Source organism: Lacerta agilis, chromosome Z, assembly GCF_009819535.1.
Source record: "Lacerta agilis isolate rLacAgi1 chromosome Z, rLacAgi1.pri, whole genome shotgun sequence".
In the NCBI taxonomy this organism is placed as follows: domain Eukaryota; kingdom Metazoa; phylum Chordata; class Lepidosauria; order Squamata; family Lacertidae; genus Lacerta; species Lacerta agilis.
Window position 1 is genome coordinate 6,018,616 of NC_046331.1, and position 12,811 is coordinate 6,031,426.

Sequence of the window (12,811 nt, forward strand, 5' to 3'; positions counted from 1 at the left end):
GCAGCTTCCACGCAAGGAAGAATTCCACTGCAGGCTGATCTGTTATGGAGATTTGGCTCCTAACATGAGCTAACTCAAAGAAGTTCATGAAGGGAAATTTTCCCTTTCCTTCATCCTTCCATGTAGCCACCTGTGCTCCCCAAAAACTTCTTTTGGGAGGGGCAGAGGTCATTCTGAATATTGTGGGGTGAAGCAGGAAGGGAGGCTGCTGGAGGAAGAGAGGATCAGTGGCGGAGTAAGGCTCCGCGGTACCCGGGGCGGCAAAGGAAACGCCCCAGGGGCGGGGCGTCGTGACATCACATTGTGACGTCATGACGCTCCGCCCCCAGGGCGTTTCCGGGGGTGCCAGCGCCGCTTCTGCAGCCCTCTTTTAAGCCGAAGAGCTCGCTTTTAAGCTCTCCGGCTCAAAAGGAGGCTGTGGAAGCGGCGATCCGATGACAGAGTGCGCCTGCGCGTGCAGGCGCACTCCGTCGTCGGGCCGTGCGCTGCCGCTCCCAGGGTGACGGAGGGAGTGGCAGCGCGTGGGAATGGTGGGAGGGGCTGCCTCTTGTCACCCCCACGTGCCGCCGTTCGCTCCGTTGTCCCAGGAGCAGCAGCACCGCACACACCGTGCGCTGCTGCTCCCGGGGGGACGGAGCCAGCGGCAGCGCGTGGGGCTGACAAGCGCCGGCCCCTCCTACCACTCCCCACGCTGCCGGTCACCCCGGGAGCAGCAGCGCTGCACGGACGGGGTGCTCCCTCGGCCGTGCGCTGTTGCTCCTGGGGTGACGGAGGGAGCGGCAGCGCTTGGGAATGGCGGGAGGGGCTGCCGCTTGTCACCCCCATGCGCCGCCGCTCGCTCCGGTCGCCCCGGGAGCAACAGCGCATGGCTGAGGGAGCACCCCGTCCGTGCAGCGCTGCTGCTCCCGGGGTGACCGGCGTTGCCTGGGGAGTGGCGGGAGGGGCGCCGCTTGTCGCCCCCACCCGGCGCTTCTCGCCCCTGTCGCCCGGGGGCGTGCCGCCCCCACCGCACCCCCCTAGCGATGCCCCTGGAGAGGATCACCCAAAACCAGGCTTGGATCCTTAAATAAATGAACTTAAGGAAATTTACCCCACCCCACATTGTTCTGGAGAGGCTTTTTTGTGCATTGTAGGCGGCTACTCAGGAGAGCAAGGAGCAGAGAAGAAATCCTTAAGTTGTTTATTAATAATAATAATAATAATAATAATAATAATAATAATAATATCCCACCCAACTGACTGTGTTGCCCCAGCCACACAGTGGCTGCTCAGTGATGCTAATGCCCCAGTGACTTTTTTTGTGCTGGCAGCCAGAAAGGTTAGGAAGAAGAATCTGGATAAAATTGCAGCAAACTGTAAGGGAGATTCAGAGGCCTAAACAGAAAAATACTGTATGCTATGTGGAGACTCCCATTTTACACCTGCACCTGCATTTTATGATTCTGATGGATTAGGCAGAAGTTCTGTTTTTATATATAGTTATATAGATTTATATTTCTTTCTTTGATAGTGTTTCTTTGGTTTTGTCATAGCCTTTGGCTAGTACAATAAAGCTTATTTACTGACATTCCCCATGTGACCTGACCCAGACCCTGTGATCATCATTTGTGAGAGATCCAGAGGGCAGCAACCACAAGAATGGGCCTTTTCTGCAGTGGCTCCCTGTTTGTGGACTGAAATCCTCAGGGTTGGTTGCCCGGCACCTTTGTTACTATTTTTAAGTGCCAGGCAAAAAAAAAAATCCCACTTCTCCCATGCTTTTGACACAATATATGGTCTTTTAAACTGGAGGGGGGGTATTATTTTTGTTTGATACTATGTTATGTATTTTTGTGTTTTTATATTGCACTAGCTAGCCCGGCCATGCATTGAGGTGGCTTTTTTGTGAAATGGAAAAGGAAGATCTATATATATAAAAATGTAAACTGTCCATGCCCACAGCTTCTCCCATTGAATTTCCACCTGCCTCCTCTCCGTATTTCCCTCCATTTCTGACTGCCTCCACACAGCTTCTCCTGTTGAATTTCCGCCTGCCTCCTCTCCGTATTTCCCTCCATTTCTGACTGCCTCCACACAGCTTCTCCTGTTGAATTTCCGCCTGCCTCCTCTCCATATTTCCCCCATTTCTGACTGCCTCCACACAGCTTATCCTGTTGAATTTCCACCTGCCTCCTCTCCGTATTTCCCTCCATTTCTGACTGCCTCCACACAGCTTCTCCCGTTGAATTTCCACCTGCCTCCTCTCCGTATTTCCCTCCATTTCTGACTGCCTCCACACAGCTTCTCCTGTTGAATTTCCACCTGCCTCCTCTCTGTATTTCCCTCCATTTCTGACTGCCTCCACACAGCTTCTCCCGTTGAATTTCCACCTGCCTCCTCTCCGTATTTCCCTCCATTTCTGACTGCCTCCACACAGCTTCTCCTGTTGAATTTCCACCTGCCTCCTCTCCGTATCTCCCTCCATTTCTGACTGCCTCCACACAGCTTCTCCTGTTGAATTTCCACCTGCCTCCTCTCCGTATTTCCCTCCATTTCTGACTGCCTCCACACAGCTTCTCCCGTTGAATTTCCGCCTGCCTCCTCTCTGCTCCCCCCCCGTTTCTGCCTGCTACCTTCCCCTCCCCCGCACTTTCCCTGGTCACCCAAAACTCTGTTGCTTACTGTTGTATAATTACAAATGGAGCTCGCGTTCTGGAAAGCGGCTGTCGATTGCTGTGGCCTGGGAAGGCGCGCACGCACACGCAGACGGCTTCTTCGGGGGTTGGTGGCCTCCATTTTTGCCCCGCGTTACCATAGCAACCTGGCCTTGCAACGCCGCCTGGCCTCAAAGCCTGGCTTCTCTCCTGTCTCTTGAGGTTTGGTCATGTAGTAGCAGCTCTGTCGCCCCCCCCCCCAATCCCACCCCCCGCCTCTCTGCGAACAGCTGCCTGCTTGTTATGTGTTGTCAGGCCCCTTGAGGGAGCGGCTGAAAGTTAGGCTGCAAATGGCGGACAGCCGTTTGAGGCGGTGGCTGAAAGTTGTCGCCTCGGGAGTTGGGTGGCGCCTTTCTATTGGTTGCTGGTTGTGATGTCAGTGCTGTTGCTGGTGACATCTAATAGGCGTGCCAATTTAATTTTTTTTTTGCGTTTATTCTTTATTTTAGGTATGTCAGGTGTGGGTTGTTGTTGTTGTTTTGAAATTTAATTATCCTATGTTATTCCCTGATGGTCATGGAATGCTGTGTCCTAATTTGATGCTGTTTGGTCCAGTTGTTACGAAGCAAGTTGGTAACACCCGTGCACACAATGGGAACATTTTTATATATATAGATAACATCCTGTGATCCTCGGAAGAAGGATACTAATGATTATAGTACAGATAATGATGTACTGTAGCTTCATAATAATAGCTTAGTGGTGTTAGCCCAAGGAGCCACATACCAAGGCAGGCAGAACCAGAGGCAAAAATGGATGGAACAATGGATGTGATTATTACCTTTGTGCAGTATGCAAAAATAATGGGGTTTCTATATACTCATACATCTCCATTTAGGCAGCAAGAAGCACCTACAGATTCTCAATTCTAGGCATATTCTTTCCTCCATATATATAGGCCATGCTTGCTTCATACACGTTTTCTCAGCTCTGCTCCTCTAAATCCATTTGGGTTTGTCAACATTCTTCCTGAACTCTGACATAATAGAGAGATCTGAGCACCGTCCTCTCGATGTGGTCTGCCTTGCATTGCATGCAAAGTGTCTGCAATTGATTCCAGAGTCTTGAAAATAACACTTCGCTCATAAATGGCCTTTCACTTCACACCATTGCAGTCTTGTCTTTCACTCAGTTGTGGTCCTCTCACTCAAGCAGCTATTGTATAGATGGCCTTTAAGGCCAACAGGGTGGTGAGAGCTATCTTCTCCTTATGTTTCTTATGGGATGGGGAAGATGAATAATGTTGTTCTGAAGGCTACAGCTAAGGCCAGGCATGTCCAAAGTCCATTTCAGGGACGTAATCGGTCCCACCAGTCAGTTTAATCTGGCCCCTGCGGAAGTTTATTTCCTGGGGTAAAATCCTAAAAAAAAGCTGAACAACTTTGGGGTAATTTTTTTTTTTTTTTTTTAAAAAGCTCAAAAACTTCAATCCTAAAAAAAGGTTAACAACTTTGGTTGGCCCTTTGGTTGGCCCTCACAGCCCTTCACTTCATCAAATCTGGCCCTCTTTGAAAAAACGTTTGGACACCACTGGCCAAGGCCAAAAACTCAATTCATTGACTCAAGGGGAATATGGATTCCTTGATCGTTATAGGTATATCTTCTAAGAATAACATGAGCCTGCTGAAGATGGAGGGCCCCCTCTTTGATCTTTCCCCTTCACATTTATTCTAAGGCATCTCAATTCTTCACACCCCTGTTGCATTTCACTCAGCCTTACCTTGCATTCCCCACCACTTGCATTCATTAGAAATTCTGATTAAAAGCAAACAAAACCCTAGCCCCAATGAACCCTATCAGCTCAGCCAACTCCCTCCCCCCTGCTCTTCTCCTGACTTAATTTGAGGTCAGTAGTTGGTTGCTCCTCCATAAACAAATGTCAGCAAATTGAATTGAAACTGGAGGGGGGGCCCTCTTGTATCTCAGTGTAACCGTGTTAAGGAACGTAGATGAACTCGCCATAATGAGGGGAATTGAAGGATGCATCAGATGGATAACACTGTTTGTTTGAAGGTTGAGACAAGGCAGATGGTGCCTTGTGTACCTGCAGGATCTAATTAAAGCAGAGGCGCACAGTATTGGACTTACTGTAAGAAACAAATAAACCAAAAATAAAATAAAAATTACTCTATTGGATTAGACTCTGTGGCAAGAGCACAGCCGGCAAGATTACTCCTGTGGCTCAGCATGCCATCAAGCACCATAATCAGCCTGCCCCACTCTTCATTATGCATCCTTATTTTATTAATTATATTGTTATACCACTTGCCCACACAAAACTTGTCTCTCAAAGCAACACAGGCAATGAATAATGCAAGGCAGTGCTGGGTGTAGGCACTGTTACTTAGATGGAAATAAAAAGCAGGCCAGGGGAAGGGCTACTCTCAGGCCTAGAGACCAGAAATGAATTATTATTATTATTATTATTATTATTATTATTATTATTATTAATAATATCCCACCCATCTGGCTGGGTTTCCCCAGCCACTCTAGGAGTGGTGTGGTGTGAGAGCCAGTGTGGTGTAGTGGTTAAGAGTGGTAGACTCGTAATCTGGGGAACCGGGTTCGTGTCTCCGCTCCTCCCCATGCAGTTGCTGGTTGACCTGGGGCCAGTCACACTTCTTTGAAGTCTCTCAGCCCCACTCACCTCACAGAGTGTTTGTTGTGGGGGAGGAAGGGAAAGGAGAATGTTAGCCGCTTTCAGACTCCTTCGGGTAGTGAAATCCAAACTCTTCTTCTTCTTCTTACAACATACGAAACACAAAACATCAAACATTTGAAAACAAAACATCCACACAAGCTACAAACCAACCAACCAACCAACAAGTCAATAAAAGCCAACAACAACAACAAACGGTTTACAGTTACACCCAAATTAAAGTAACTGCAAACCCCAGCTATACATTTAACGAACACCATCCTGACAAAATGAAGCAGAGGAACCAAAATGAGAACCGTTTAATACGTTTTAGCCAGTTGCCCCAGCTCAAGAGTTGTTCCAGCAATGTCCCAGTGGACTCCAGGAACCTTTTAGCTGTTCAGGGTGAGTGTGGGCCCCACCCCCTAGGCCAGGTGGAAATGGGCCTTGCAGCAGGGAGCAGGTCTTCCTTCCAGCACTCACGGCAGCTGCAGAAAATTGGGATGGATGAGACTGTCCATCAGAGATGTAGCTAGGAGGGGCAGGGCGCCACACGCAGGGGGTGTGTGTGGCACTTACCAAGGGGCCTGCAGCGTGCCCGGGTCATTGTTGTTTCTCTCTTCTACAATTTTTACACATGTACTCTCAATCTGCATTTCATACTCCATGTCATGGATTTATTCACAAGTGTACACATCCTTTATATATAATGCTGCTACTCCTCCCTTCCTGTTTGGTATATTCCTTTTGAACAGGTTATGCCTCTCAATTCCTATATTCCAGTCATGAGTCTAATCCCACCAAGTTTCAGTAATACCTACCAGGTCATATTTCCGATCCTGTATTAAAACCTCCAGTTCATCTTGTTTGTTTCCCATACTCTGTGCATTTGTGTAGAGACAACTGAAACCATAAGTTGTTCCCTACAGCTGCATCCTTCCTGTAGTTTCTTGCCCTTTAGCAGGTTTCTGGAGCACCTCTTCAGTTTCATGTGCATCAATAAAGCTTTTATCCCCGGTGCCAGGTGCTGTTTTGTTGTACGTATTGTTTTCTCCCTCTTCCTCAATATCTAGTTTAAAGCTCTCCTGATTAGATTCTTAAGAATCTTGGCAAACACATTCTTGCCAACTGCTGTGATGTGTGGCTCATCTCTTGCTAGAAGTCCTACCTCAAGGAAGTGGAGACCATGATCCAAGAAGCCAAATTGTTCCTGATGACACCACCTGCGCACCACCCAGGCAATGGCTTCAAGTTGAAAGAAAGGAAATTCCGACTAAACATTCAGAAAAACTTTCTGACAGTAAGAGCTGTCCAGCAATGGAACAGTCTCCCACAGCCACAGGAGGTTGTGGACTCTCCTTCCTTGGAGGTTTTGAAGCAGAGGTTGGATGGCCATCCATCATGGATGCTTTAGCTGAGATTCCTGCATTGTAGAGGGTTGGTCTTGATGACTCTTGGGCCCATTCCAACTCTAAGATTCTGAATTGGAATATATCTGAGAGAGTGGGAAACCATTTTTTTTGGGGGGGGGGATGTATTAAATTAATTTTAATTTAGTTTTGATGTGTTGTAAATTTAAATTGAATTGGCAGAAAACAGGGAGCTGAAAACAGGGAGCCCTCCAAGTAGGTGGGGTGCTCATTTTATCAAGAGAGCTTGGGCCAGTTATGTGCCTGCCAGCCATGCCCCTTTTCTCTCTCAAGGTCGTTGCATTCCACTCTCTACTTGTTTTCTTTATTTTCCCCATTGACATTCAACATTCAGTAGTGACTGAGTCCTTGATGATTGTTCCCTAGTGGGGGTGGGGGTTTCCTAATAATGTTTCCTAATACCCTCCTGTTCTCAGTGGCTTTGTTTTGGCTACATAGCCTAAGTTTGGTTTTAGAGGTAAGATGCACTTGTCATTAAAAATAAAAGTACACTGTGCTGTTCACAACATTGGTAAGCCTGCTCCATTGGACTGTGGTACTTGCATTTTGCAACACACTCCCCACTCTCTGTGTTCCATGATTTCAGGGGCCTGAATGTTGGTCTTTCTTTTCTACCATGCAAATTGTAGCTAGGTTGAATGTGCAGCAGAGTCTCTCTCTCTCTCTCTCTCTCTCTCTCTCTCTCTCTCTCTCACACACACACACACACACACACACACACACCATTATATATCCCTTCCTCCATGGAACTTTGGGGTATACATAAACAGCAGTAGCAACAGCAACACACACCAACACAACCCTAGGAACACCAACACAACCCTAGGAAGTAAATCAAGCTGAAAGATGGTATCTGATTTAGTGAACCCATATCACTTAGTTCCATGCAACTCCATATTAAGAACTGAAGAAAAGCCCTGCTGAATTAGGCGAAAGGCCCATCTAGGCAAGCACTCTGTTCTCACAGTGGCTATCTGGATTCCTATGAAAAGCCCATAAGCAGAACCTGAGTGCAACAGTCCTTTCTCCACTTGGCAACTAGTTTTGAAAGGCATACTCTTTCCAGCAGTGGCGGAACATAGCCATTGTGGCTGGTAATTGTTGGTAGCCTTATCCTCCATGAATTTGTCTAATCCTCTTTGAAAGCCATCCAGCTCTCTCACACCCATTCTGGAAATTTGCTAAATATAGGGTTTCTAAGTAAAATCTTGTTTTGGTTGTGGGAGAGATATTACGCATTAATTTGGGTTTGTTTTCTGATTTCCCTAGTCACTTTTTTGTCCATGTGCCAACTTACTTCAGCAGCAGTCTGTTTAATGCTGATTACTATTTGATTACTAAAATGTCCACAGATCCATCCCACTTCTGAACTTTTAGTTATGATCTAAACCTAACAAATGAAATCAGATTATCTCTTTAGCTTCTGTTCCTTCTCTTTTCTTCTTTTTTGATCAAATGGGAACATTTCCTAAGTGTCTGGAAGGCAGAAACAGCAGATGTGTGTGACTCAGGATGCCTTGCTAAAGGCAGTTGTGTATCTGGGGAAATTGACAAAGCTCAAGCAGTGGGGAGTGTTGCACTGGGATCTGTTTAGACCCTTTCCTTTTATAGCTGACTTGAATAAAGCATTTTTGCTATTGTCTGCAGTAGAGCCCTTTGGACCCTCTCTTGTTACAGTGGAGGCCAATTCATCAGGGCAAATGGGGCACTGGTCCACTAACCTCATTCTACCCTCAGCTAGCCCTCACCCTGCCTACCTTCTTCCTTACAACTACTTTGGGGCATGACACCACCACCTGTCATCTTCCTTAATCTCAGCGTTGCCTCAGTAGGGAAGAGGATGAGGACAAAATGGGGGAATGTGTTGGCTCTGCCTGTTAGTGGCTCTGGCTTCCCCTACTGTTGGCCTCTCTGCATTCTGTCCTACCACTCCCGCCATCCTCCAGTGTTCTTAAATGTGGATTTTAAAGGTCTACAGTAGAGGTGGGAATTTGTAGCCCTCCAGATGTTGCTGGACTTCAGTCCCCACCATTCCCAGCTAGCATGACCAATGTTCATTCACTTTGATAGAAGTATTACTCCAAGAACATCGGGAAGGTCACAGGATTCTCATTCCTGAGGTATATAGGGGTGAATCCTCACTATGTTTATTTGGAATAGAATCCTACCAAGTTCCATGGAAGTTGCTAGGAAGTGCCCTGGCTTGGCAATGCTGTGTCACAAAAAGCAGTTTCTCAAAACGTATTGAGACAACAAGTCTAGTTCTGACTAAGATGGGAAGCCTTTTTCTAGAGCTGTATCACGCAAGTGGGACTTGAATATTGTGCGATACAAAAAAGAAAACCCTGAACCTAGAATATTAACTTTTCAGGGAGAAAGTCTTAAGCCCAGCCTTTTCCCTGGTTCACTTATTTTCTATGTGCAGGGAATTACAACATTCTCTCACACGCTATCCTCTCACACACTCTATAGCTTAGCTAGAACCCTTCTCCCTGACAACACCATTTTCTACACACAAGGTTTGTTCATTTGGTTGGTTGGTTGGTTGGTTGATAGATATGGAAGAATATTCCACCATACAGCCTTCACCAACCTAATGCTCTCCAGATGTTTTGGATCACAGCTGGCTAGCGCTTATGGGAGTTGTAGTGCACCAGGTTGGCAAAGACTGACATAGTGTCACCCCCTATCTTAGTCTGAAGCTGTACAACCCAGACACAGGTTGATCATTTTAAAAGATTATTGATGAAAGTTGACATACAATAAGGACTGTTTAGAATGTTAGGCCAGAGAGCAGATAGAGCTTTTCTCACTGAAGTGAATGGTGTTTGCTTGTGTTTCATGCCAGGGATCAATTTCATAAATGTGATCTCCCATCAGCAGTCTGAAATAGTCTAGTCTAGTTAGCAACTGCCACCTCATTTATATATTAACACTGGCCCCTTTTTCTGACAATTAGTAGTGCTGTGGTAAATGCCTTTATCAGTTCTGCAATTCTTGACAGTCCATTTGTTCATTATTCTTTCCTAGGCCTTCAAGAGGGCCCTCATGAGCTCATACTGGTGCTCAGGAAAAGGGGATGTAATTGAGGACTGGTGTCGGTGTGATCTAAATGCTTTTGACGAAAATGGACTCCCCAGCTGCAGCCCTCTCCTGCAGCCTGTGTAAGTATCTCTTTACAGACAGACTTCTTCTTTATGGTATCTCAGAGTGGTCAGTACACAAGCTTCTACACAGTCAAAGATTCCCCCCCACACACACCCTGTATGTGTGAATTTTTAAAACATGATTTCCAAGGAGCTGCAGGAACACCCAGGTTCACAAACAAGTAGGTTGATCCAAATTATTAGGATGATGTAAGCAAAATGTGGTGTAAGTCTGTGTCATAGCATGGAGAAAGCCCTGAGTTTGATTCCTGGCATTTTCAGGTAGCGCTGGGGGATAGTGGAGAAAAGCAAATTGATTTTCTTCTCTTGTAGTTAATGCATGTGTTACTTCAAACCACCAGAAGCACTATTTTTTTATAGTAATCTAGCGAACACATACTTATAGCCTTTGTGTTAGCTCCACCCCTAAAAGTTGAGCCTTTCTGTTTATTGTTCTCTCCCAACAATATGTCTGCTATTTGGCTCTTTCATTTCTATTCATCATGTAAATGGTTCCGGCATGAATAAAGCCTTTGAACTCCAGAAACTGTAAGTGATTACAGTAAAGGTAAAGGGACCCCTGACCATTAGGTCCAGTCGTGGACGACTCTGGAGTTGTGGTGCTCATCTCGCTGTACTGGCTGAGGGAGCCAGCGTACAGTTTCTGGGTCATATGGCCAGCATGCCAAAGCCGCTTCTGGCAAACCAGAGCAGCACACAGAAACGCTGTTTACCTTCCCTCCGGAGCGGTACCTATTTATCTACTTGCACTTTGACATGCTTTCAAACTGCTAGGTTGGCAGGAGCTGGGACCGAGCAATGGGAGCTCACCCCATCGCGGGGATTTGAACCACCGACCTTCTGATCAGCAAGCCCTAGGCTCTATGGTTTAACCCACAGTGCCACCCATGTCCCTGAAAGTGATTACGGTACTTCAGTCTAATTCACCCTCCTCCCTGAAACCCAGAAAGTTGCTGCCAATCAGTCTAGGACTCTAGGCAATACTAAGCCAGATGGACCAGTTATCTGACTCATATAGACCACTCATACAGACAAAACCTGGTAGACAGAGGAAGTGTGGTTTTCCCCAATATAGACTTCTCTTGCCACACATTTGGGGGGGGGGGTGTACCATGGTTAGGTAAAGATGGTAAGAAGGTAAAAATTGATTTTGAATACTAATGGAAAATGAAAGCGGTCACGGTCACTTGAAAATTCACCCTGGGTTAAGCATATAGGAAGATAAAACACTTAATAAAATCAAGTTCAAGTATTCTTCCCCAAGGTCAACACAGTGTTTCATCAGTTCCAGGAGACAGTGCTACCTTTGTTGTACAAAAACCCTTCATGTTGACAGGAGCACAAGTGGTTCATTTTGGAGAGCAGGGGGGCATTACAGTTCTGTCTGGAGGGAACTATATTTAAGGATCTGGTGACTTCTGTTTCAGTGTATCTGAAGAAGTGTGCATGCACACGAAAGCTCATACCAAGAACAAACTCAGTTGGTATCTCAGGTGCTACTGGAAAGAATTTCCTATTTTGTTTCCCTACTTGAGACTGTCCATAACAATATGCAAACAAAAATGCAACTAACCTTTGAAGTTTGCACTTCTCCAAATTTTGTGATGCACTTCTGCACAAAAATGAACATTACGAAGGTAAAATGTGCATAATAATGCATATATTTAGTGAAAATGGCACACATAAATGCATTGTATTAGGAGGCGCTGCTTGTGAAAAATGCATTTGCGTACGCAAATGGTTTTTTGTTTGCAGCTGTACCAAAGGAAAGAAACTGGTTTCCAACCTGCCTGTCTTTTTCTGTTTGTCCCAGGTTGCGGCTTTCCCCCAGTGTGGAGCCTTCTAGCACGGTTGTCTCCTTGGAGTGGCTGGATGTCCAGCCAGCTATCGGAACGAAAGTCTCGGACTACATCCTCCACCACAAGAAGGTTGATGAGTACACAGACACTGATCTCTACACAGGTGAACGGAGAGAAAAGGGTGGCCGGGGCGGAGGGCAGGGGCAGACAAGAAGGATACCCTTGTCTCTCACCATTGTGCAAGTTCTGGGACTTGGTTGGCTTGTTTTCAATAACAAGGACAAGAACCTTGTTGGAAGGGGTTTTTTAAAATGTGTTTTCCCCCAGAAGGTGACAAAATTTCAATTGTTGTGCTAGCTGTTCTGCATTTTTTTGTTTAAAAAAAAGATGGGATATACTTACAGAACAATGGTTTCATGTTGCAAAGTTATCTCCCAGAACCACAAAACTCATCTCTTTCATTTGGCTTTGGATATCAGCTCATATTTTGGACCCTTTGCAGGCAAGTGTCTTTAGCCTCTCAAATAAGTATCATAGTGCAATACATCAGACATCAGTGAGACATCAGCTAACAAAATACTGTATCATCATTTACATGCTGATTTTCTTCTCAAACACTCAAGATGGTTCATAGTTTCCTAATCATGTGTTTATTAACCTTCTGAGCATTCTTGGGGAGGGAGGGTATGCTTTAAATATGTAGTGTATTATATAGCTTAAGAGACCTGATAGGAAAGGAAAAATGTATGGAGCTACAAGAGGGAAAGAAGCAAATACAGGTGACCACTCCTGGGCATGGGAAATCACGCTGGACCCTAAGGTTTATGCCAACTACCGATCAGTAACCATCACACCTTTCTTGGCCAACTTGATGGAGAGACCAGTGACAGTTCACCTGCAGGCACTCTTAGATGAAAGTGAATTAACCCTGATTGGCCTGATAGATTACCTTATTCAGGAGAGGAACAAGGGAAATGTGAAATGGGGAATGTGACCATGTTGATTCTTCTGGGTCTCTTAGCAGCTTTTGTTACCTTTGACCACAGTATTCTCCTGGATCATCTCAATGAACTGAGATTTGGGG

At 45.9% G+C, this 12,811-nt stretch overlaps 1 protein-coding gene across 1 annotated transcript in view; it reads left to right on the forward strand.

Annotated features, from left to right (window-relative positions):
• Positions 1–12,811, forward strand: part of ASTN2 (astrotactin 2) — a 627,871-nt gene that overhangs the window by 515,124 nt on the left and 99,936 nt on the right. The window contains 2 exon segments of the mRNA XM_033137815.1: positions 9,792–9,925; positions 11,742–11,890. Coding sequence (XP_032993706.1) covers positions 9,792–9,925; positions 11,742–11,890 — 283 coding nt within the window.